Source organism: Harpia harpyja, chromosome 8, assembly GCF_026419915.1.
Source record: "Harpia harpyja isolate bHarHar1 chromosome 8, bHarHar1 primary haplotype, whole genome shotgun sequence".
Taxonomy (NCBI): domain Eukaryota; kingdom Metazoa; phylum Chordata; class Aves; order Accipitriformes; family Accipitridae; genus Harpia; species Harpia harpyja.
The window spans coordinates 17,589,964-17,617,083 of NC_068947.1; the positions used below are offsets into that span (position 1 = coordinate 17,589,964).

General features: G+C 41.0%; 1 protein-coding gene and 1 long non-coding RNA gene across 6 annotated transcripts in view; one reads left to right on the forward strand and one right to left on the reverse strand.

Moving 5' to 3' along the window:
* Positions 1–12,707: 12,707 nt before the first annotated feature.
* Positions 12,708–13,840, reverse strand: LOC128145273 (uncharacterized). The gene is made up of 2 exons (XR_008236404.1): positions 13,767–13,840; positions 12,708–13,493 (listed from the first exon to the last, which is right to left on the reverse strand). It is a non-coding gene; the product is annotated as an uncharacterized LOC128145273 (long non-coding RNA).
* Positions 13,841–14,016: 176 nt separating this feature from the next.
* SCAF4 (SR-related CTD associated factor 4) overlaps positions 14,017–27,120 on the forward strand; it is a 48,052-nt gene continuing 34,948 nt past the window's right edge. For 3 of the 5 annotated variants that reach the window (XM_052795111.1, XM_052795113.1, XM_052795115.1), the window contains exons 1-3: positions 14,018–14,301; positions 25,990–26,073; positions 26,685–26,729. In XM_052795111.1, the coding sequence (XP_052651071.1) occupies positions 14,272–14,301; positions 25,990–26,073; positions 26,685–26,729 (159 nt within the window). In that variant the 5' untranslated portion in view covers positions 14,018–14,271. Of the gene's footprint in view, positions 14,302–25,989; positions 26,074–26,684; positions 26,730–27,120 lie in introns of all 5 variants that reach the window. The other 2 variants (XM_052795116.1, XM_052795114.1) reach the window with 2 other exon arrangements.

The window sequence follows — 27,120 nt, forward strand, 5'->3', positions numbered from 1 at the left end:
AACCCCAAAATGTGTACTAAAAGCATAATTACATGAGCTTCATTTTCTTAGTACTCTAAATAAAGTGTTAACAAACTTCATGGTCTTTCAAAGCATAATGCACATATCTTCATTGTACATGCCAAACATATCTCATTTCCAGTTGGTTGATTTCCAAATAGTGTAATATCAAAAATACAGAACAGTTCTAACAATCTTTCCAAAGTGTCAGAAATAATTACTTCTGAAGTAGTCTCAATCACTACATTTGAGTAAAATATCTAAATAAAAATCTTATTTAGAACTACATGTATTCAACTTTAATATGTTTCCAACTATACCTGTATGCTTATGACAAGATATTTTTCCAGAATCCACTATAAACTTACTTATATTTTTACAACATATCTCATATTTGTGGATATAGATTAATTACAGGAAAACAGAATAAAGTAATGAATGTATCGGAAAATACCTTCACAATGTATGTTTCTCATCACACATAAATCCCCAGGCATGTAAACATTAGTAAAATTAAACACATACATAGATACGTGCAGGACAAGGATCACGCTAATGAAGGCACTGAGGCTGCAGCTAACTTATCAGTAGAGACATTGCAAATATATTAAAATTAAAAGACAGAATTATCAATTTATTCTGGTTTAACTTTAGGATAACATGTTTTACGTATTATGCTTCTATTTATATACCCACTCACATGGTACATCAAAGGAAAACAATGGACTGATCTCAAATAAATAATTCACTTCAGCTAATACATTAAGAATGCTCCTCACAGAAACCCCTTAGTGGTACAAATGGAACCTCTAGAAGTACAAAGGGTATCGAGAATGGTCTGAAAAAAGATGCCACAAGCCAGAGCCCACTTGGAAATGCCAGGCAAAACGCTTTGCTCATGGAGGTGTGTGGCAGTGCCGGGGAGGGAAGGTAGCTGGCCCACAGGGCACTCGGTAGTGCCTGTCCCTACAATGCCAACCAGTGCTTTCCAACAACACTGTTCTGGTTTGGAAAAAAAATACCAACACAAAAACAAACAAAAAATCCCCCTGCTATGAAAGAGACTTTTCAGAGGCAGGTACAGCCGTCAGGTGCTAAATTGCCATTGACAGTCAATAGGAATCAACTGCCTAAGTGCTACTTCTGCCTCTGAAAATCCACCCTGAGGATTGTGCTACCACCCAAAGGATGGCCAGAGAGCTTAACCTTTCCCCGGAAAGGTTTCCTTACACGCCACAAAAATACACTCAGTTTTCACAAGTGTTTGAATTGCCCATCTAGTGTCTCAAAGATAATTTTTTTTATGAGGCCTTCTAACTTTCAGTTGTGTATAAGGGCTTGTTGCATAAACCTTTGGCCACACTCTTATTTTCTGTCCTTGAGTGTTTTTATGTTTTCAGTAAGTGAGGATGACCTCATGGCATTCACGTCCTGTTTCTGTCAATATTCAATTCTTACACACTACCCAATACCAAACAGCATAGAGTAACTCACTTCCAGCAATACCAGAGGCAAGAGGTAGGCAAAGAGGAGAAGGCTGGTTGCGAATGGTCTCATCACCAACTACAGCTGGCACTAATTCCTGCATATTAATATCATCCAAGGAAAGGGTCAGGCAAATTGCTGTTGGTGGTTGGTCGCATAGCAACAGCAGAGCAAGTGCAGAAACCCAAATATTGTCAGACTATAGAGCCATGGCAAGCTCTCGGAAGGCAAGATAGTACAAATATATATTGAGTCTGCAGAGCAACAGGACAAAATAGAGGAACACTGCTCTGTTTAACAGGAAATTAAAAATGAAAATACTGAAAAACCCAAATGACTTCTCTGCTTCTATGAGATGTGGGAAGTTTGGGGCTAAACACCATGTGCACCCAAAACCATGGGATGAGTCGGGCTGCACCCAGCCAGGAGAGTGATGGAGGGACTCTGCAGCTGCTCTCCCACTTCCACACTGCACATGGAGCTGCTGGTGGTATTAGCAGGTGGGTGGCATTGGGACATCTGACAAGGGTCCATCCCCTGGATGCCCATCTCGCTTCCTGATACACAAACCTGGGCACAGACATAGGGCATCACTTGGACATCTAGTTCCTGTGGACTTCTGTGGGGGACAGTCTTCTGAGTGCTTCCGCAGCTTTGGGAAATGCTTTTGCATTTCTAAGTCTCTGTTGCTTTCTGACGAGAGCTTTGAGACTGCCCTCGAAAGTAAAGTTTGCCATCCCCGTGAAGAGCAAGCACAGCTGAAGGACATCCTCCAATGTTTCTAGCACCCTGCAGGAATTATCATGCTTGAGAGCTTAATGTGCTACCACTCAGGCCCGGGATGGCTGCCTGTAGTACCTCCACAAAGTAGCCAAGGATCACTCTACATTCACAGTAGGATTTCAAGAGTGTTCTTCAACTGTTTCAGGAGCTTCAGCAACCAGAAAACCACCTCCCTAACTAGAACCTTCTGGTTGTCCCAGCAAAGTACATAGGCTGAATTTCCCCCTCAGCCATGGTGACAGGACACCTAGGTGTGCTATGTGACACACTGGAAGGAATTTATGCTGACACCAAACAGTCTACTGCTTTTCTGCAGAAAAATACAGGTCTTCCATCTGCAGACCTGATTGACGAGCACCCAGCAGGAGCAAGCGCTAACTTCACATGCACACAACAGGATTTTTTTGTGCGTGTAAGTTAAAACAACCTACATATGTTTTGTAGGAGGCTATACAATTAACTGAAAATTTCACCTCAACAGTATATTGCTATTTTGATAGACTTAATTTGAGTTAATGGGTTCAGAAGCTGTTTTTCTCTACCCAATTAAATGTAAACATATCTCATGACATATTAAGCAGAGTCAAATACAAACTGATATGTATTGATGTTTCATGTCCTCTTATTTTGCAGTGGACTGCGTAAAGTCCTTTACTTGCTTCATAATTGCTAAGCCACCTGGGACCTCAAAGTGAGCAATGACTTCTCCTGAGAGGCACCATCACCCACGTCTGACAGAAGGGGTGCCACAGACAAGTAGCTGAGCAGCAACACAAGGATGCTGTAGGATGGCTACAAAAAGAAGCCAGGTCTCCCAACTCTCACAGTACCTTATATCCAGATATCACTTAACATGCAACTCAGGCTTTTACAACACCGCTGGCTTGGTATTAGTGGTTTTTTGAGAGTAGCATGTGAAACAACGTAACCATCATTAACTTGTTTTCTTTCTTTAAGCAGGGGGAGATTCACACAGGCAGAGTAACGTTTATCTTGGCGGGGTCTGTTTTGGTAATTATTTATATTTGAAATGACTGTATTTCTTCTTTCCCAACCCCCCCCAGTGAATTTTGCAAATGAAGCATGTAACAGCTTGGCTAACATTTCATGGTTAAAGAAGGCATGGTGTTATCCGTGCGTTTAGTAGCAGGTACGCTTACACTGCCAAGAGCTGCTTGAAGCCTGACACGTGCAGTCAGACAGTGCAAAACAGCAGCAGCAGGCTTACATCTCACTGCCAAGCACCTACAGCCATCCAGTAAAAGACGTACTGAGACCTGGTTTCCACACACAAAAAAAAAAAAAAGAAAAAAAAAAAAGAAAGCACGCAGTCTGGATAACGACTGTGCCTCATTCCAGTTAAGACCCTGTTCTGGACCATCAGCGAGCCAGGACTCCAGCACTTACACCACAGCCTCCTGGCCGGTTCGGATGCAGCCAGCCAGCCCACCCCTAGTGCTCCTTGCAGCCCTTCCTGCTTTCACAGCTCATAGTCTTTTATCTCCTGCCAGTGGTCAAGTATTTGATGTTGGCATACAATTAGACACCAGAGATATTTTCTAACTGCTTTCCCTTCCCAGACTGTTGATTGCAGTCTTCAGACTTCACAAGGCCCAGGAGCCCTTTGGATTGTTTAGGGGCTTAGCACTTGGATGTGGATCTTCAAAGACTGGGCTGGGTTTGATATGGCTTAATTTGGTCTTGAATCACAAAAACTACCACCAGAGCCAGGGGATGAACCATTTGTTAGTGGCCATGGTGCAGCATGCATGTGTGTGGGTATATATATGTATATATAATGATTTTCTTACCAAGAGACATTTGATGAGAACATGAAACAGGTTTTCAAGTTGTTCTCACACTTAGTTTTCTGACTGAAACAGGACTCAGGCTGGGGAAGTTTGGATGCCAGCCAGCACTCTCCACTACAATGCTTACTGCTTTTATGGAGAGCAAAGCAAAAGGTCTGGAAGTGAATCCTGAAAATAAATCAGTGGTAAAAAATTGTAGTGGGAAGAAGGCTGCAGGTAATGGCAGGTGAAAGGGACAGAAGGTCATGAGCGGTTAGTGACTGTGTCTCTTGGTGTAATGAACTGACAACATCATCAAGCCCCTGGCAGACCCTGGTAAAAGGTTTATTCAAAGAGCAGGGCTATAGGGAGGCTGGATCCTGACCCCGTGAGAGTGCCACATGCACAAGTCCAGGGATTTTAGGCAGCACTACCCCATGCACAGCAGGCCAGACAAACCACTCCAGCTTCTGCTCCAATTTAGATGGGCCCTGTGATCTGCACAAAAATATGCTGACAGCCTTGGGAAACTGCCCAGATGAATTGCAGCCACTTTATATCCTTTCCTCACAATCTCTTATCTACAAGTTCAGAGCTCCATCCCTTCGAACTTGGCTACACAGAAGAGCTATATTGTTTTAACAAGACTAGTTTAGAGCAATGTCCCTAATGCTTGACAAAGTTATACTGGGTTAAAAAGGTTCATGTTGGGATGGCTTATCACAAATGGGTATGGGAAGTTAGTTATGCTGAAGAACAGTACAACTCAGTTTCCATGGATATAAATACCATAATCTGGGGAGGAAGGGCAAGTAAAAGTATGAAAACCATAGGTGACAAAGCTATTTCAGTGGAAAACCATCTTTAGACCAGGCCTTAGCGTGTAGCACAAAATCTCAGCTGGAATAAAAAAAAAAGAGCTAGAAATTGCTTTTAGATTATTCTCCTTAAAAAAAAAAAAAAACAAACCCCAACCACAACACACAGGATTTTTGTTTGATGGTTGCCTTCTGAATTCAGGGGCATATGAGACCCTTATTACTGATTAAGGAAATAAAGACCTTCTATGTGGAGTAACAAGTTCCTGGACTTTGTTCTTGAATCTGTGCCCCTCATGTGCTACGAGATCAAAGTGATCTTTTATCCCGTGAGTTATCATTTGCCCAAGATATTTACTGCCATTGCACAAACACAATTTCAGCAAAGATAAACTGTATTAGCCTCATTTACCCTTTCTTAGGGCGTACATAAGTGCCATCTTCTGGCCATAACAGGGACTGTAAGAGAAGTGGTACCCCCCCCCCCCCCCCCAAAAAAAAACCCCAAACCAAAAACAAAACCAGTTTTAAATCTAAGGAGTAAAGTCTGTGAAAAATTATTTGCTCTAGACATAGTAGTGGACAAAGAACAAGTGCCTACAGATTTAATGTGAAGAAATTTCATCTGGAAGGCGATAGCTTCTTCCTAAAGTTCAGAGCCATCACATTTGCAAACATCCTTCTAATGTTGGTAGAGTGGGGAAGGACAGACATAAAGCTCTGCTTTTAGGTGCATCTTAATCAGATAATGTCATTCGCCTCAGTTGGAAGCAGCTGCAGCCAGTGGCCCAGAAAGCCCTTCTTATCCTGTGCTCCCAAGATCAACATGCTGAAACGTGAAAAGCTAAACAGACGCCACAAATGAGGATTGTGCCATCAGTACTTCAACAGTACCAAGGGAAAGCGTTCAAATCCCTCTTAGGGCACTTTAGCAGAATTCCAGAGAACCTGACATTTGTCACCCCTGTACTGTTGTGTTGGGCTGTAGCAGCAGCACAGAACTGCTGAAAATATGCACTGGAATCACGTAAATCTCAGCAATCTGTCCACGCATCTCCCAGGAAGACTGAGACAACTACCTATTGCCACATTTTATAAACTTAGGCCTAAGAATTGCTGTCTCTTGCATAGGTTTTCTTTCTCCTCCCACAAGTATAATCTGACTAGATATTTCTACCAGTATATTGCAAAACCAAAAATGCTTAAAAGTTAATTAGTTACATATTCCTTCTTAGTCTTAAATACTTCATGGTTACATCCCATGGTAAATCAAGTATCACTGATAGTACCCAGAATTTTATTGCACCCCATGACACTTAGCTGCCTTAAAAATCCCACCTTCTGAAGTAGTGACTACACAATGACTACATGAACATCTTGATGTTAAAGAAAAAAAAAAAAATCTAACTTTCTCATCAGCATGAGGAAGAAACACCAAAAAAGCCAACTTCCAAAAGCTAGAAAGCAAATAATTACAAAACATGTCTACTGTTCTTGGTGATTTTTAAGTCTCACTCATTATGGGGGAGGAAAAAAGGACTGAACGGGTTTTTTGAATGCCTAACATAGACAATATAAAACAAGGCACTTTAACATGGGTTCCACAGAATGGGTTACTGTAAACACAGATTATACAATATACTGCAAACAGATGATACACAAATAGAAATCACTTCAAAATCCAGAAGCCCTTTTGCCCTAGATAATATGGGGAGGGAAGGAGAGAGGCTAAAAGGAACAATAGGGAGATCGTTATTGTTTCTGCGCAAGATGTTTGGCACAAACTCTTTTGAGACCTGAAGGGAGCTTGGTGGGTTTTGTGATAATCACGAAGGACAAAGCCCCCAGTGCTTCCGACCGACTGATGCCAGTAGGAGGTTAAGTACAGAGCAGAGGAGCCAACCAAGTACAAAGTACAGAGCAAAGGAACTGAGGCCTGCAATAACGTATCATCAAAACCCACTGAAACCTGTGGGAGCTTTATGTCAGTGAAATTCGGAAGCACAGAACTTAAATAAGGACATCAGGGTTTAGGACTATTATTTAGAACTGATTTTGCAAAATAGATACCAGTGCTGGAAAAGGTGAATGTTCCCAGGCTTTACTCACAAGAAACACAGTAAGCTGAAAGCTGGTTTCACACAGACAGCATTTTCTGCTTCTGTTGACTGTGTAATCTGTTTTGTTTTCTCCTAAATAAACAAACACAGAAAAGAAGAAATAAAATTCCTATCCAGTTGGACACAAACAGTTTTTTTGCTTCTTCTCACCTCACTTATGGAAGGGGTGGGAAAAAACCCTTTGAGGTCAAATTTCATGGAATCAAAAATTAAATACAGTGTTTTAAAATACCTAACAGGAAAGGGGGCAAAGAACGAGGACCACAGAGTTACCAGAAGGAGACAGAGGTTGTACACGTGGTGAACAGTTTCACATTTCTAAACTTTTTATTGCTATTGGCTTACACACATGCCTAGAAATTGACTCAAACTCAGAATGGTGGCTGCCTTAGAATTGCGGGATTTTTTTTCTCAAATAAATGATTTACTAAAAATGTCATTTGTGATTCTTAATTAAAAAGACACCTTGCTTCCTATTGTGCAAGTTTTCTAAAGCACTGAATAATTAATTTTAATGTGACTATGTGAACACATTCATTACAGTTGTTCTTATAAACCCCATAATGTGCTAGACAATTAACCATCACATATAATGTACATTTCTGTATGTTTCCTTGCTCTGTGTCCTAAATTCCATATGTTCATATCATCTCTTCAGCCACAGTTAAACACTGAATTTTTCAAAAGAATTAATTACTCTTTGTTTAATGACTGTTAGCTCTCAGCAGTCTCTGTGCCTCTGATGGACAGCAGGAACAGCAGCACCACAGTATTACCAGAGAAGGAAGTAATTTCTGACATACTTTGATCTTCTGTCTTGCATGTACAATAAAACCTTGTCTACTGTCATAATCTTGCCAGCCTCCACATCAGACCAGAAGTTGTTGGTGAGATAACTATGGAGGAGCAAAGTGGGAAGTCTGTTCTCACGTGTCCACCCGCAAAAGCAAGTCTCGATTGCACAGAAAACCTAACTGGCAGTTTGTCTTCCACCAAGTTAATAATCTATCCCATAAGCTTTCAAGTGCAAAACCTCCATTTACTTAATAAGGAGTTGCACAGAGATCTTGCAAAGTGAGCTCGTTATTATCTTGTTGTACAATTTGGAATCTCTGTAAATACTGGGGTAATATTCAAGATCCACTGGAGGCAGGGGATTAGTGGGCAGTCCCATTTCCATACTGTTATCCAAGATACTTTGTTAAAAGGCAGAGGCTTCCTCCTGTCTGGAAAATATTAAAATAAATGGTTATACTAAGCATCAGATATAGACAAGCCACACCCTCAGTGGTTAGATATCCATCAAGAGCAGTTTTAGATATTGTCTCATCAGCAGTAGAAAAAAACCCAGGTATTTTTTTAACACTAAAGCCAAGTCTACAGTAGTAACATTATGGCAGAGCATAAAAATCTAAATGCTCACAACAGACAAAATCCATAAATTCCCCCTGCTCCAACTTGCCAAAATAAGCTCAAAAGTAACCCCCTGGCCAGAAAGAAGTATTTTACACCAGGCTCAAATCTTGGTATTCATTTGAGAATACAAGAGAAAGCCCCACATGTAGAATATCTTAAGTGCAAACATCAGATGCAGCTGTCTGCATCAGAAGGCTGCCTGCAGAATCACCTTGTTTCACTTTGGTCACTTGTATCACTCCAACAGTGCAAAGGAAGAGAGACAACCTCTAAGGTGACCAGCTGTTAAACTTTACAAGGTCTTCTAGGTTAGAACCCAGGACCTTAAACTATATCTGTGTACTTATGGTGGAACTTAAATTGAAAGCTAGCTCTGTACAAAGCTTCTGCACACTGCTTCACTCCACTAAGCAGGCAGGCAAACATTTCCTGTCCTACGAAGTTTCCAAAAGGCTTTCAAAGCACAGGTCCCCTACATTCTGCCTTGTCAGTAATACTTGAGTTTACAAACAGTAGAAGAACAGCTCAGCATCCATTTAACTCTGCAAGTACAGAGTCATGGTGCCAGGCCTACAAGTTTAATTCTTCCACAGTACAAACAGCGAGGGAAAGACAAACTCTTCCCTCAAAGACCTACTGATTTCAGGGATCTGATTTTAGCATGGCCTGTATTTGATGCCAAAGTTTAGAGAATGGTAAGTAAATCCCTCCCTGTGATGTGAGGTAGAGCTACCCAGAGTGCTAATCACATTGCAAATACTTATAAGTCATGGTAAACATATATAGTATTATTTTAATAAAGAATATAAAGCCACAGCAATATATTGAACATTGCAGGAAAACCAGTTTTGCTTTCTGCAGAACATGGGATTCCAGGAAATTCTAGTTAAAAAAAAAAAAAAAAAAAGTTGCTCCATAGGTTAAATTACAGCAGTAAATTAGAGAGTGATAATGTGCAAGTGATAACTAATCCTTATTGAATGAGTTAGAGAAACACTGGTAGGCCAACACAGATAATCAAAGGACAGGGAATATGACATTTTTATGGATGATTGTTGTCAGCCATTTTCTTTGTCAATAATGATGCACAATGCCAATAATAATTCAGGAGACTGAGCAAAATTTAGGATTCTTAACATCTTCAAAGATCAAGACTTAATGTTACTGCAAGAAAAAAAAATGACAGACATATGATTATGTAAAACTTTAAATGCTTAAGCTAACAAATTCAGTTAAACTTGTATTTCATTATGTATAAAATGACAAGGACTATACTGAATTCAAAAACATCTCAGATTTCAACAAGCTTGAATAAGACTTGCACAAGTATTTCATCAGCTTGTACAAAGACAAAAAGAATCATTACATCAAGTAACCATAATTTGTTCTCAACAGCAATTTCCATACATTGGTGTGGACATTTATTGCCCATCTGTCAGAAACAAAAGTAAGCAAGCTGAACAAACTAAGCCCGTGCACCAACACAAGTCAAAACTGTTGAACATAAGACATATGGAATAATATGGATCAATATTTTAAAATATGTGTTACATGACCAATAAAGAATGATACTAAATGCTGTAGGAGCCACACTGGATTACATGGTCTCTGAGGCAAGGACCATCCTTTATATTGTATAGATATGTAACACAATGCTGGGCATTGTACACCATATATTTATACAATGCCTAATTTTGTTATAAAAGCAACTTTAAATAATAAACCTGCTGCGAGCTCAAGTACCTGCAAACGTAAAATTGACAAAAGTATAATGTCTCTCATGGCATACTCCTTGAGAAGCTGGCGTCTCGTGGCCTGGATAAGTGTACTCTTCACTGGGTGAAAAACTGGCTGGATGGCTGAGCGCAGAGGGTAGTGGTGAATGGGGTGAAATCCAGTTGGTGGCGGGTCACGAGTGGTGTTCCCCAGGGCTCGGTGTTGGGCCCTGTTCTGTTTAATATCTTTATTGATGATTTGGATGAGGGGATTGAGTGCACCCTCAGCAAGTTTGCAGACAACACCAAGTTAGGAGGCAGGGTCGATCTGCTTGAGGGTAGGGAGGCTCTACAAAGAGATCTGGACAGGCTGGATCGATGGGCTGAGGCCAATTGTATGAAGTTCAACAAGGCCAAGTGCCGGGTCCTGCACTTCGGTCACGGCAACCCCATGCAGCGCTACAGGCTTGGGGAAGAGTGGCTGGAAAGCTGCCCGGCAGAGAAAGACCTGGGCGTGCTGGTTGACAGCCGGCTGAATATGAGCCAGCAGTGTGCCCAGGTGGCCAAGAAGGCCAATCGCATCCTGGCCTGTATCAGGAACAGCGTGGCCAGCAGGAGCAGGGAGGTGGTTGTTCCCCTGTACTCGGCACTGGTGAGGCCGCACCTCGAGTGCTGTGTTCAGTTTTGGGCCCCTCATTACAGGAAGGACATTGAGCTGCTTGAGCGTGTCCAGAGAAGGGCAACCAAGTTGGTGAGGGGCCTTGAGCACAAGTCTTATGAGGAGCGGCTGAGGGATCTGGGGTTGTTCAGTCTAGAAAAGAGGAGGCTGAGGGGAGACCTTATCGCTCTCTACAACTACCTGAAAGGGGGTTGTAGTGAGGTGGGTATTGGTCTCTTCTGTCAGGTGGCTGGAGATAGGACAAGAGGAAACGGCCTCAAGTTGAGGCAAGGGAGATTTAGGTTAGATATTAGGAAAAAGTTTTTTACCGAGAGGGTTGTCAAGCATTGAAACAGGCTGCCCAGGGAAGTGGTTGATTCACCATCCCTGGAGGTATTCAAAAAGCGAGTGGACAGGGTACTCCAGGACATGGTTTAAGGGGCATGGTTAATGGTTAGACTCGATGATCTTGAAGGTCGTTTCCAACCGAAATGATTCTATGATTCTATAATGAAAAGAACATGCTTTTCATTAAGAAGTTATACGATTGTCTCCTCTCTCTATAGGTAGTCACAATACAATACAAGCAACGGCAAATTTTACTTCAAAATTACTGCGTGTATTATCTTGATGAAGCAGATCTGCTTTGAATAGACAAGTCATAGCCTAGTAAAACCCAGACTTAAGTCTAAAGCTGCAGTAATTAACCTACTTCACCCTTTCCCACCCCCAAATCCTAACATTCAGCCCCTGAGGAATCAGAATTTAATTTTCAATGAACAAAAGTAGCCAGGGATAATTCTGCAAACCCTAAGGATTTGTCTATACTGCAGGCGGAACCAGAACCACATTATAGCACAGACACAACCACACCAGACTTTAGCTTGGTAGGGGAATGGGCACAGAGCTTAGCACAGCAAGGTAAGCACTAACACAGCTAGCCCATCAAGCACAAAAGCACTGCAGCTACCAGTGCTTGTATTAGACAATTCTGAAACACACTGGGGTACACTTACATTATTTTTCCCCCCTGCAGGTTACATAAAATCCAATTATGCATAAGTCTGATTACAAACATGTTACAGAAGCAGATTTTAAAAAAAATAAGATTCATAATAAAACAATACCCAATACATAAACAGCAATGAGTATTTAACACTCAGTTTTCAGAGAAGTCACCTCTAAAACCTGTAGTGACACCCTATGAAAGGCAAATATATAATATAAAAAACTTAAAAGTTTTAATAGGCAAAAGAACTCCCAAATTTACTGTGAATTTCCAGAATCACTGGCAGCCTTTCCTGTCCTGGGAAGGTTTTGTTTTTCTGTACTCTGTATAAACTATTAACAGTGTATTGAAAGCACTGCATTTGTATTATCAAGTACGTACTGAAAGGAACATAATGTCAGGTACTCAACATTATAGAAACAGCTGTCACCATTTAACAACTAGGTTTCAAACCTGAAAATTAATCACCAATACAGGAAGTCCATTCTCACTCATTCTCTCTCCCTAAGGCAAGAGCCCTCAAAGAAGTCATCTCTTACTTCTCAGAAAGCTTCTTAGCTGATGCAAGAACTGGACAGAGGTAATTTGCATTTTTTTAACCTCTTACCGCATACTCCAGTTCTACCTTTGCTGTTCATATTTTTCAGGTGGCAGAAGAAGCTACCTTTTGTGAATTTTTGAACAGTGACATGAACAAGAGCAGTAGTAAAAGCTACATGTGAAGTAATTTACCATGTCGAAACTGACAAATATCACAAAAAAGCAGAGACACTGACACTAAATGGGCAATATTATCTTTTTTCCCCCCACTGTTCTCTAGCTTGGCTGCTTTCTTTAAAAAAGAACTAGGAAAGCTAGGATTTTTTTCTGATAAAAGATCAGCCTATAGAAGTTCATGACATCTGGAAGAGCCTTCCATTTGCCACTAGAACCTATTTATTTAAAAAAATCCTCTGAATATCAGCCATATAACTGTACACAAACTCCCCCTTATGCATTTCATAATCCGAGTAGAACAAGGGTTCTTGTTACTCTGTCAACTTTCCTTGAATTTCAAAATATTTGCTTTTAAAGAAGGCTAATTGCTGGACAGCCATATATTGATGAGAAGGAGAAGAGACTCCTGAGAGTAATTTGCACTTGATTAACAACTCAAGCACTAGGCACAGTTTAACAGCAGAACACAAAATAAAGCCAAATACACTTTCTGTGAGATTTCTGTAACATTCTGAATCTCCTCCTTCCAGTTTACTACCTTGCTGATGTACCGGACTGGAGTTAAAACAATGAAACTCTAAGTTAAGCAATAACGTTTTGAACATAGCATATCATACAACACTCCACAAACCTCAAATCGCTATGATTTAACACCGATTCCAACACATTACTATAGCATTTAACAGTGCACTTGACAAATGGGCTCTTTAATTGATGGCAGTCGCCAGCTAATATCCTTGAAATTACACTTTGCAGCGTACGTGCAGTTTTCTCACGAACATTAGCTCCTATTGTTAGCGTGAATGTAGTCATTAACCATCATCTTCACCGGTGCAAAACACTTGACTTGCAGTTTTGCTGTTTGTATTTAAGCAAGCAGCAGTTTCTTCCACCGTGACGGTATCGGTCATGCCAGGTATCACACTCCAGCGCCGGTCCATTGCTCCACTCAGAGCGGGGTTTAGCGTGTGCTCTGTGCCACCTGCGGGACACGATTACAGGGGATTAAAAAAACACCAATTTTTAAGTGTGAACGTGGAAGCGGGTGCCGCTTTCTCGCCAACGCCCCGCAGCTGCCCGCCCCAGACGCGTGCCGTGCCGTGCACTGCCCCGCACCCTCCCCACGGAGTCGAGCCGAGCCAGGCCCGTGCCGGCGCATGCAGCCCCGGCGACCCCAACCACGCCACAGGAGCTGCGGCCTCCCCCGAGGGGAGGAGCCGCGGAGCCTCCGGTCTGTCCAGGCCCTACTGCCCACCCAGCGGCTGAGGGACGAGACCGCCGACCCCAGCACGCCACCGAGACCGGCGCCCGGCCGACTGGTGACGGGCGCGGGGCGTTAGCCCCGCCATTTCCCCTCCCCGGGGGCGGGGCCGGCGCTGACATGGCGGGGCTCGGGGAGTAACCCGGCCCCGGGTCACGTGGTGCCCTCACCGTGCCGCGCGCGCACTCCCTCCCTCTCCTCCTCCCCCCCCCCCCCCCGTGGGTGGCGCGGGGCCGGGAGGCCTGCACGATCCCAGGGTGCTGTGCGCGGCGTGGGCTCCGCCATCCCGCTGGGAGAGACGGTCTGTGCCGGGGCCCTGCCAGCGAGACGCCACACCGAAGGAGCGAGCGAGGGACAGGGGAGAGCGCGAGCCCCGCCGCCGCCAAACGGCCATGTCCGCGCGCAGCCCCTGAGCGGGACCGAGCCGCCCCTCCTCCCCCTCCCCTCCTTCCCTCCCCCGCGCGGGCGCCCGCCCGCATCAGCCGCCGCTGCCGCCAACATGGAGGCCGTGAACGCCTTCAACCAGGAGGTGGGAGCCGGGGAGTGGGGGGGAGGGGAGCGCGGGCCGGGGGGCCGCGCCGGGCGGGAGGGGGGGAGGTCACGGTGGCTGCTATCGCTCCCCCCCCCCCAACCCGCGCTCGGCTTCCGGCTCTGGGCCGCGCGGGCCCGGTGCGGCGCCGCCAGAGGCCTGCGCTGGGGAGGGCCCGCGCAGCGCTCGGCCTGGCTCGGCCCGGGGCCTTCCGCCGGCCCGAGGGGCGGGGGGTGGGGGACACCGGGTCTCCTCAGTAAAATGGAGGCGAGCGGGGTCAGGCCCGCCGCGGCGGTTGCAACGGCCTGGAGCGTTCCCCGAGCGACGTCGCAGCCCGGGATCCCGCACGGGCCGGGGGTGGGGGGCGCGGAGGGGATCTGGTGGCCCCTCTCTCTGCCACCCCCCCCGCCCCCGCGTTTCCTCCTCACCCCACTGGAGAGCGTCCGAGCTGGGATCCCTGCTACGAGGCGTTCCCACTGCGTGCGTGTTGTTAAGGAGGGGGAAGCCGCGTTTCAGGGCGCGAGGCACTTTTATTTCCTCGCAGCGGTTTGGCGAGAGACCTGCCATGTGAACAGGCGGCAAATAGGATAGGCTGGAGGTTGAATAGAGAGAGGGAAAGCTGCGAGGGGGCTTATAGCTGTATGGAAACGATGCCTGGGGATGGGACTAAGGGATCGACCCCAGCACTAGGGATATGGGAGGTAGGTTGGAAGGCGTAAGGCATTCAGTCTCCTTCCGTGGTACACAGAAGGTCCCCGTCTTCTTCAGATGACTCTTTTTTTTTTTTTTTTTTTTTATTATTCCTTAGTCAGCCAATCGGAATTGAGAACAAAATGGACCGGGATTGTTTTTTGCATAATATATAACAAAATGCTTTAGTCTCTACTTTATAAAGTTTTTGACACATGATGTAAAATGATTGTTAGATTTGGTGATGGTCCTGCCCCAGTTTGACGATTTGACTTTTGCAGATCCTGTATGGGCTATGCATATTCTCGTTGCAGATAATCAGTTAAAGCTAAGCCGGAACCTATACCGGAATGTTTAATACGTTTTGAAGGTTAGGTTGCTGTGCATGTTTGCTGAACAGAAACAGGAAAAATGGCAGACTACTCTCATGTGATGAAGTCATGCTGTGTAAAGTTCACTCTCTGCAACTGCTTGTCATATGCACACACACAAATGAAAATCTACTCATCCTTAACATCATAGAAGTACAAAGTGAAAAGTAGATAGTATACGCCTCCTGTTAACGGTTTTATTTTTATTTATTTGCCCATGTTGTGGGTGTACCATGCTGTTTTGAACCAGTGGTATGCAAGGGTACAAAGCAAGTTTCCCAAATACATTAAAATAGAATGGCCTGCGTGCAGCATTTTCGATTTTCGTGTAAACAGAGAACAGAAATATTCTTACCTGCCTAAATATAAACAGAAATTCTAGCAGATGATTGCTTTCATTTCATTCATTTCAACATGTTGCTACCTGATAAAACTTAATTGTACAGACAGTGCTTAGTGTTTCTCAAACAATAAAAAACAATTCTTTTGCTGATTTGGTGGCAAAAGGATGTGTGACTTTAGAATGTGTTTCTTGGTATTCTGTGACTAACGGTTTTAGAAATGGGCATGTTTTATTTCATACATAGTCCTCTCAAATGTAGTAAAAGCGTGATTTATTTGATACAATCAGAAATATTGAGTGAAATTCTGACAGCTGGCTGCTGAAAGGTAGTAAAACACTGGATTTCATTTGAAGATCAGTTATGGGGAAGAAAACTATACTTGCTAAAATCCCTGTTCTGCAGTCATTTGTATGTATGACTAGGAGTGAGTGAGCGGCTGCGTGGTGCTTAGTTGCTGGCTGGGGTTAAACCACGACAGACTAGTTCCCTAGGACTACTTATGTGTAAAGCTAGCATGTTAATAAATTCAGGGTTTGTGTAATTACTGCCCTGTTCTCAGAAGGTGTGTTTATGATATTAGCTAAGGACATAAAGTGTGGTTCTCAAACTTGTCTCTTAACTTTCCAGCATGTGTTGCCTGAAGCTGTGCATGCAAAACAATACATACTAAAATAAAGTGTGAAACATCTCAGACTTTTTTGAGGAGGGTAAGATTTGCAGTCAGATATTGTTCCATTTCTGGCCTTTCTCAGTGAAAGCGGAGAAAGTGAAAGAGCTGTTTTACAAAAGGTCTCTACATTATTCACAGAATGGTGGGAACAGCACAGGCTAGTGAGTGTATGAGAACTCATTTTGTCTGTAGGACTGTCTTATAATGCATGGGCGTTGTGAGGACTACAGAGGTACCAGTCTCTGTTCACTGAATAGTTAATTATTTTATTGAGAGTGGAATAGCTTCAGCAGCAAAGATCGGGGTATCTACAGAATACCCTGTAGGTCAAGAATTCCTGAACTTGCTGGCTGTACGGTACCATTGTAGACAAAGAATTGCAGTTTTATAATGGCAACTTTAACTGCAGCAGCCATGAGTTTTGTGCTGGACTTGCCGTGTATGCTTCCGGCTTTACTGTCTCTTCTTCTGTGGAGGTGGCAGCTGTCAGCTCTTTGCCAGTCTACATAAAGGAAGAGATGCCACTTATTGCTTCAGGTGGTATGATCACTTGGGATTTTTTGGGGTGGGTTTGGTGATTACAGCAATTTCTTGAATGGTGGAAGGTCCAGGTTCAAATCATGGCTGTAAATCAGGCATCCTCTAAGCTATTAGGTTGGTATCCTCTTCTCAGACAAAAGAGCTTCGGGAGGAAGAGAAAAGCACCAGCAACACCTTTATTTATGGAATTTGAACCATTTTGTTTTGGCTGAAGCTGTTCGCCCAGTCCAGTAGAAACCATTAGTAGTTTTGGCTGACTTACGCTCCAGTTCTACTCGGAAGTTCAGTTTCTGCCCTTTGGGTTATAGGCTTCTGATGGTACATGTGATTACATTGCAGTGAAGTAACAAGTTTCTGCCTGTCACCTAATTGTGATAAGTATGTGATCTTAACTGCCCATCTGAATTGTGAGGTAAAACTTAAATATAGAGGTTTGAGCTAGCATGTTGCACTTAGCAATTGTGGCAACCTAGGAAAGAACACTTAGAGTCAATTAGTTTGGCTCTGGCAATGGGTGGTAACTTACACGGATTGCGTAATTTGATCGTATTTGATTGTGTTGCCCATTCCTTTAGTCCTGTTCTTTGTACCTATATTTTGAATGCAAGTTTACCAGTGTATGTGCCTCTTAAAAATTCTCATTTTTCTACAGGAGCAAGCACATTTTTTGTATTGACCAAACACATTTGCTGCTCTATTTTTATCCAGCTGTACTCTGAGCAGATATTACCAACTGAATAGGTGGGATTTGACAGTTATGTAGTATAGTATATTTTCCCTGAGGAAATTGGTTCAAACTGTATCCTGGAAGAATGGGTTAGAATTCATGTACTGTTAGGTGTATATGTTGTGTTAAATTAATAGTACAGTGTAAGTAAATCACAAAAGGTAACTTGATAATGGTGCGAAACTTTGTTATGTTTTTTTAAGAAAATAACATTTTTCTAAAAAACCCCCCAAAACCCCCAAATCACACATCGGCCGTGGTTTATAAAGGTTTTAATACTTGTCATGTTTTAATTTAGGGGATATGCATTTCCTTTTTTTTTAATCTGAAAAATTTGAGGTATATTTTACTGATTATAAAAGTTAGAAATAGAGATTTCTTCACAGTCTTGCTGCTGGAAGTAGAATAAAGCCAAGTTTCCTATTTTGTAATCTTATATTTGTATTGAGTAATGCAGTATATTCACTTAATCGCATCTTAGGTTGATAATAGTTAATCTGTACCACTGAAACAATTGATATCTCACTTAAGTGTGCCTAGATCACAAACAGAATAGATATTTTGTGGGCTGTTTCTTTAGGGCTGTAGCTTTCTTCTTTACTATTTATCCATATTCAGTGTACTGGACAGTTGTATTTTTGATCTAGTATAGCTATCTTATGCTAATGGTAAGACTTCATTTTGCATGTTCTATTAGAATCTGTTGCTCCCTGTTCTTCCCCTCCCCAGGTCCTATAAATAGAGGTTAGCAGGATATCCTTCACAGTGTTTCTTCAGCAGCTACTGGAACTCATGAACCCCAGATAGATTCCCTCTGTTGTACAGCAAAGCAGCAAGGACATGACTACTAATATCTGTGGTTGGAGGAAAGATTAATGTAATTTTTTGTGTATTTTGGTATCCTTTGTCTCTTTAAGAAAACAGTGAAAGCTGCTACCTGTTGTAGCTGCCTAAAATGATTCCCATATTCCAGTAGGTGCAATAGGCTGTATTTTTCAGTCAGTGCTGCCTCCCATATGTCCTGGGAGAGTGGTTAAGCAGCAGTTCAAATGCTGGGGTAGAGGGAGAGAAAGATAGGAGAGTGCTACTAGAGTTTTAGAGTGAATTTAGTCCCTTTTTTAAACTGTGAGACCCAGACTGAAATTATTGCAGAAGTAGTGTGCAGCTCTTTTGGGATGGAAGTTGCTTTGTTGCTTTTATGACTGTATCACAGTAATTGAAGGGTCATCATCACTGTGATCCTGAAAGAACTGTGTTTCTTCTGGACTGAACTGTTTCCAGGAAGCTGTGGCATTCTAGTAGAGATTCTCGGCAAGAGAAGAAATGAGATAAACAGCTTTTCAGGAGACATGCTGGACTTCTGAGCAAAGCTCTGATTCTAAGAGGCTGATAAGTTTCAAAATAAAATTCTGTTCTGTGTACTTTTTATGATGTCATTTTCATATGAGTGTCTTTTGTAAAGGTGTTTCTCCCCAGTGATTCAGGAGTTGTGAATGGTCTTTCTAGGCCACAGAAATAGCTTAAGTTGATGAAGTGATTTAGCTTCATTGCCTGGGGTTCATATCTGGTCAAATTTAAATCTCACTTTATTTTCCAAAGAATGTAGCCTGACAGCCATGAATTTTATGGTGATCTCTTACCTTCAGCAGCACCAGTATGCTTCACAGCTGATGGTCAAGAATTTAAAACTTAACATTAATCCTCTGAGACACCACTTAGCGACAGAAATTTAGTAGACATCAATATCTTCTCCTTTTCTTAGCAGCTCAAGGAAGAATGGGGACCTGAAGAGGACAGGAAGCAATTAGTTCTGTAGGGGAAGGAAAACATATGTGGCTAACAGTTTTTCTTTGGACCTGTGTGTATTTATTTTAAAACATCTGACCTTTTAAAGATCTGATCATGCATTAATAGTAATGGTGTTTTGTTAACAAAATAATATGGTATCTGTGCTTGTTAGTCACGTCTTCCATCATCCTTTTTTTTCTGTAGGCACATGAACAAATAACTACAATTACATGTCTATAAGTGACTTGTAGTTTGGCTGTGTCAGGTGGTTTCTAAATGCATAAATAAAACACATTCCAAAAAATAATGAATGAATGTACAGAGTACTGACTGTGTCATATGTGTGTATGGAGCCTGCTTAGAGAAATGTTCTTGGACACGTAAGACTTGATGAAACTGTTGAGGGTGTGTTAGACTGCTCTGTGAAAACTGGAGAAGGGAAGATTGAACGAGAGTATTGTAACAATGACCTGAGTGCTTGATATCCACTAATGACTAAACACTGTGTTTCTTTCAGTAGATCATGCTTCTATCTGTGCTGCTGCTTTTCTGTGGGTTTTGTTTAGTAAGTACATAAAATGGAGCCGTACCTCTTCATTTGTAAATAGAGACCTTTTTATAGCAAAGAAACTTCAGCAGGAGAGCAAAGCCAGGGAAGTCAGTTCAAGTCTTAAAAGGTATTTTTACCTTCCTACTATGTTATCTCATGCTTAAAACAGATAAATAGACTTTAAGATCATACATCAAGCTCAAGACACCCCAAAGGGTATAAGCCTGATCTTTTTCCTTTTGTGCCAATGAGATAAGTCTGGACGACACTGTCTCACTTCTTCCCTAGTAGTTTCAGGTTTGGAAAGTGTATGAGCTGCCTTTTTTACCTGACCACGTGTCTTATGTTTTTCCCTTGGCACCCCTGTTCCTTCTTTACTGGCATGCACACATCATCACTATCTGGTTTTGCTTTTCTTGTAATGAATTCAGTAACGAAGTGAAGCTGATAGTATTCCTACAGTTCAACTTGCTCTTGTTCTGAAGACATGCTGTGCCTAGTACATGCTGTCTTTTTAGGATTCCAAGGTAGGGCCGTGGATAAATTTGAAATTAGTGATTCTCCCCTTTGCTTCAAAAACCCATAGTTCTCAAGTTTCTGTGTAAAAAAGACCCTCAAAGGGCATTAATTGTAGAATGGCAGAAATTAATAATTTGCTGCTTGAAAGACTAAAAACTAAAGGCCATCATCCTATTCCTTCTCCCGTTACCCCACCCCTCCTAGTACACGTCACTCAGCGCTTATGAACTGGAGCAGATTCTACAGTTTGAGTTGGAAGGCCTTCTTAGTTCACTCCTGCCACGTGTTTTCTATAGTACTTCTGTACTTTACATTGAATTTTAATTTGGGGGTGGTTACTGGCTTGCTCTTTAAATAGCAGGCAATATGGTTAGTCTCCCTTTTGCTATCTGTTATGGGTTAACGAGAGGCTCATCTTTGTTATTTAATTGCATTTATTAGCCTGAAAATGAGCAGGTGATTTTTCTGCCTTTGAGGTTCTTGGCTTTATAGGTATTTTATCCTGTACTTCTGTACTGTTGTGAAAAGTATGCAGAAATACTCTTGAATCAATATTTTGTATTGTGGCTTGAGTTTAGTAGGCTCTTTTAATATCTCCACCCTTTTGTAGTACATGGGTTGATACGGAGCAACAAAGAAATGATTCCTTTTAAAAACATAGTGCTTTTAAAAACACGTGCAGCTACAGTGCACAGACTTACAGATTTAGGGAGGGAGGTTCCAGAAAAGTTTGGAAATTCCTAAATTGAAATTGTATCCTAAGGTAGAGCTTGTGTAAAACAAAAGTGTGGGTTTTTTTCATACTACTTTCAAGAGGTGAGACTACTATAACTGAAATAGGAAAAGTTTTCTTACAACTTCTGCCTTAATGATTTTGATAACGTTTTGTGGCTAAGCCTTTCTACTAGTTTTTCTACATTAATTTTTCCTTGGGTATGAAAGAATCCACACAGACAGCAGGAGACAATTCTTCTTAAACTATTGAAATTATCAAAACTGAATAAAGATACAAGTCTTGAATAGTCCTTGGATTAATTATTTGTTATGTAAAAATAAAGTTTCACTTAATTTCTTTTCCCCTGCTGTCGCTCGCCCTGTGGTACTCCCCTGTCCTAGTGCATGGGATACCCTGGATGGTTTTCATTGCCAAATGAGTGGACTGGGGGCAGTGGGGAGTAGAAATAGAGGCAGAGCTAAACTGCATTTTTCTTTAGCCAGTGGTGTCACTATATGGGGAAAGAAGGTAGGGGAGAACCAGGAGCTGTTTTTTTTCTCCAAACATCCAATTATGGTTGGTAAAAGCAGCAAGTCGTTTCTAGCAGGTCAAGCTTTACAGGGCAGAGTATTCCAGGGACAGGCTCCTGTTGTGAGGCAGTACATTGGAAGTGATTTCAAGCTGCAAATTATCGTTGCTTTTGTTACATCCATCACATTTATTTCTTAAATAAAGTATAAGTTTTTGTGTCTAGGTTGTTTCTTGAGCTGATCATGGTGCCCTTTGAGGAATTAGATGTATTATTGAAAGGACAGTCCTCTGAAAATAGGGTTTTGGGTTTTTTTCATATATTGGTTTGGGAAATGTGTATGAAAGAAGATCCAAGTCTAATTGAATGTATGCAAATATGAAGTACATGGGCATCTTACTGAACAGTTTCCCCTTCTAACAGTGAAAATCCATGAGGAACTAGTAAGGTTGTTAAAATTTAGATTTACCCATCTTTAAAACATGGTTTTGACACATGTAACTATGATACTGAAAATTAAATAAAAATCAGCTTTAAAATAGTAATTTGGTATTCTAAAATCTTATGAAAATTTAAAAAGACAACAAAGTTTTGATGTGCTATTCCAAGAGGTAGTGGTGGGGAGGTGTGTGAAGAGAGAGCAGAATACATATATATATATACGCACACACACATATATTTGCGTATACATATATGTGTGTGTATATGTATGTGTGCATATACATTTCTATATACAAAAATTTGCATCTCAGTTTGATGCATGTTTCAGCTGTAGTTCATCCTAAGCTGGAAATAGCTGTGTGTACTGACCTCATTGCTTTTACTATGTTTTTGTTGCTGTTGCTCAGAGTGCTGTCCGTAACAGCAAAAGAACAATTTACAGTGATCTGCTCAATCCTGTTCTTCCAAAGCTCTTGTGTATTCCTGCCTTATTAGCCTAAGTTTCAGCCTCTCGTGTTCTTTATTTAATGACTTCTCCAAGCTACCATATTCTTTACTGCATCCTCCCTGGCTACTTCAGTGCATCTAGCTGATTTCCCTTTTTCCTGCCCTCTGGCAGTTTCTTTCTCCTTGGATTCCACCCCCCCCCCCCCTCCTTGCAACGTCATTCTTGGGATACCTTTTAAGACACTAATTTTTATTTTTTGCTGCCACTTGTTTATTGTCATCCTCTGTCCTGCTATGAGCTCTCTCAGTTTCCTGGTTCTCTCTGGTTGTGTTCCTGAAATACGAACGCTGAAGTGCTATATTCACACTGGCTTCTTTGTTCTCGTTATATGGGACTGGCTGCTTTTTCTGGAGGACCAGTTGCTTGTTGGTGTGTAAAGGAAAGGATATGGAGTGCCTGTCTTATTGTTGGCTCCATTTTTCTTCCTCCATCTCATTTTCTGAGCCTTCTGGTGGTTTGTTTGTGGGTGTTGGGATTTGGAAATTTTTGTTGTTGTTGTCTTTCATTACTTTTTAAAACAGATTTTCCCGAGTTTTAGTAATAGCACTGACTTTGTTCATCAATAGTCTTTGCACTTATTCTAAAGGAATATAATTCAAAATTGCAATTAAGCTTTTTTTAAAAAACAAGTCTTAACTCACAGACACCTCTCTCTTTCTGTCTTTTATCTGACAGTTTTTATTTGTCCGTACTGTGATTTCTCAGCAAGCATGGATGTTAGCTGAAGTATGTCTTACAAATTGAATAGCTTTAAAAATTAAACATTCTGGCACTAGAACTTGTGTTTTATGGAGATTAGTAATGAAAAGTCATGGTCTTGACTTGATGTTGGTGTTGGAAAAGGTATCTGGCTACCACTGTCCTGAAGGACAATTTTTCTTCTTTCGTATCTCCTGGAATAGGAATCGAATTAAGGAAGTAAATACCTTCTTGCCTATTCTTTGTATTTTATTGATGTAGGGCTTTCATCTTGTATTGCTGAAAGTCTTGTTATCACTTTACTTGCGTTTTAATATTTGGCCAATTTTTTTTATCTTCTGCATTGTTTTTTTCCTTAACCGAGACAATGGATAAATCTGTGTAAGTTGGTTGTTTCACAAGTATCTTGGAACTTTAAATTCATAGAAAAATAAGAGGTACATTTTTAAATGACATCTTACTTTCCATTACACTGTCAAATGAAGATACTTTTATTCTCTTATTTTGCTTTGTGGCAAACAATTGATTACATTTTTGACTAGTATTCAGGGGCTCTTTTTTTCTTTATTGTGAGAGCAAAATCAAATTATGTAATGCAAAAACATTTTTTTCTATGATTTGTGGGGGATATTTCAAGGTAAAAATGATTATGTGTGTGTAGGAAATGTTGAAGATCTCCATGGTTTTTTGCACTATACAAATCATGACAATATAATGATTCTGCCTTTAGTAAGCCACAGCTTAAATAGGAAGTTAAGTTTATGGGAAGAATGGAAAATAATATTTAATGAAGCAGAACACCTAACCATGAGCTGTGATATAGAAGGAGGAATTAAAAAGTAGTACTGGGATGTCCTGGCTTCTCTTTCTGCTTGGAAGATGGGAAGCAAGATTGGAGTAGAGAGAATGGTCCTGACAAGCCAATGCGGATCATGCTTCCAGGTCTAATGACTAGTAGAAAAGAAGCGTGCACAGTTTGCCATGAAAACATTGTGTAGCATACAGTGTAGTTTTTGCACCTGGTTGTTTTACGATGTGAAATTACAACAGCAGCTTATGGAGTATATAGAATTCACTGTAGATCCAGAGTAGGCAGAGTGGTCTGGAAAGTGGTCAAATGTGCATTGGATTTTGGTGTCTTCTGGCATGTGTGCATGCCTGCCTATGAGTGCCAGACTGTAGGACTGTTATGTAAAAACAAACCTCCCCCAATCCCTTATTTCCCTCTTCTCTTAAAATGCTCTACAGGAAGCAAAGTACAGTAAGAATGTCATGCTGTTCAGGTGGTGCTGGGGCCTTGAGGAAAATGTATCCCTCTTCCCTCAGCTTTCTGTGTTCAGCCTTTTCATGGATATTTCATCAGCTCTGACAGTTATGTGTGCAAGTTTTAGTTTCAGTTTCTGAAATGTGAAGCTAATACTTGTTTTCAGAGTTACTGATACTGGAAGACAGAGCAGTGTCTTCTGAATGCCTAGGTTCAAGACTTTTTGAAAATGTTTTGCAATAAATTTCCTCACACATGAGATGCAAGTCATGGTGATGCTTTTTGTGAAAACTAAGTTTGGGGTTTCTTTGCTTAGAGTCACACTTTCAAGTTTGAAGAGCTGAACATCCTATCTGTATCCTACATGTTTTGAATGTAGAATATGCTTTCTGTGAATTCAGACTTAAAAAAAAAAAAAAAAAAAAAAAAAAAGAAAGAGTATTTAAATCTGGCACTGCAGAATCCCTTTTTGTGCTTAATGGTCTTAACAGAATAGCACTCTTCTTAACTTCTGATATGATTAAAACTCTTTGAAATAGTGTGCCTGGGCTATGTTTATAGAAATGAGATAAGAATTATTCTGTAAGTCGCATTCACAGAATACCTTGAACTGCCATCTATAAAAACTAGTAACTTCTGAAACTTAGTTCTTGAGGAATTAAGTTTTCCACTGGGTGACATTAGTATGGAGAATAGTGCAGAGGATTCTCCAAAACGGCTGGTGCAGTTAATTTTAATAATAATACAGTGTGGTCATAGCAAGCAAAATGGTAAACATCTCCATTAAAGACATTTGCAATGCCTCTATATTGTGGGATAATTTGAAAACTTACTATGGATTTGATCACCTTGATGGATGAAAGTTGTCATATGTTTATGCACATTATTTTAAGATTATAGGATTATGTTAGTCTAGTTATCTGTAGGGCCATCCTAATATTTCTATTTGGTAAGCAGATACTCAGGCTAATTTAAATCAAGCCGCACTTATTTCTGTTTTATATTGTTTTTGTAAAATTGCAAGTTCCCATACCATAAGTTAGCAGTGCTGGTACCATGAGCAGATACTAATTTTTAGACACAAATGGGACTTCGACAGCAGCCTTATCAAAATCTGGTAAATCAGTGAATATGGGTTAGTTCACAAGGAAGATAGCTTTGAACATTGCCTAGAAAGATCTGCCTGTTAGTCTCTTTGTTTCAAGGGCCAGCCAGCATTGTGGCGATACATAGTGTGGAATGTCAGTAATCAATCAGTTGTCTGAAATGTTTTCTTTTTGGTTAACTGCTTAAACTTCAGAATACATTTTTAATATTTGTTTTCTCTGTTTAGCTCTTTTCACTGATGGAGATGAAACCTCCTATTTCGCGAGCAAAAATGATTCTCATCACAAAAGCTGCCATTAAAGCTATTAAGGTAAAGTACAGTAGAATAAACATGAAACTGTAACATGAGCAATGTTTTATTATTTTACTTCTAAGTAAATGCATCTCTGGATTTCCCAGTCAGCTTCATGGATGTTTTATTCTTGTTGGCGTTAAGAATGTTATAGAAACAAGGGGGTGGTGAATATAATCTCTTGATTTTAGACTAGTAGCATAATGCCAGCCTGATTTTTTTGAATCATTGCTTTTTAATGCTACACCCACTAAGGTCTTGTGATTTCTATGCAATAAAATTTTAAATGTTGCAGGATGCAACTGCACCGTAGCATATTAAAACATAGTGGACTTGCTTAGAAAGTAAGTCCAGAAAGCTCTCCCTAATGCTCTGCAAGCCCTATGTCTTTTGTGTACACACTGGCACACTTCTGACAGAAAGGATGGCTTGTTTCTGTGTGTTACCCCATGAAATAATTTTCTCTGTGCTAGATTAACTTAGCTTGATAACATACTACTTTTTAGAATGTGACTACAATATTTTGTAGTCTTTCCTAAATGGTAGTAAGCACAAAGAGTTAAAATACTTCTAAAATGATGTGCCACAGTTGAGTAGATGATAAATTAATTTATGTATTTATTTTCCAGCTCTACAAGCATGTTGTCCAGATTGTAGAGAAGTTTATCAAAAAGGTAAAAAATAATCTACTGATAAAGATATTGTCTGCATCTGTTACTAGGTATTATTTGTAATGCTAGTAAAAAACCAAAAAGGCTTCTGCTATTTAGGGATTGAGGGAAGAAATTCTGTTTTATTAGGATTTTATACATTTTGGTATATATAATATAATCTCCTCATTTTAGTTTTCCTTACTATATTAAGAAGGGGAGGAAAAAAAAAATTGTGAAATTTCCCCTTCATCCTCTACCCAGCAACTGGGGAGGAAACTGGAGGTACTGAACTTCAAATTAATTTTCACTGGGTAAGATAATACATATTTTCAGAAAATACAGTTTTCATGCTTGCCTAGGCATATAGAACAACAGGCTAGAATGTAACACTAAAACCAAACTTTCATGCTGC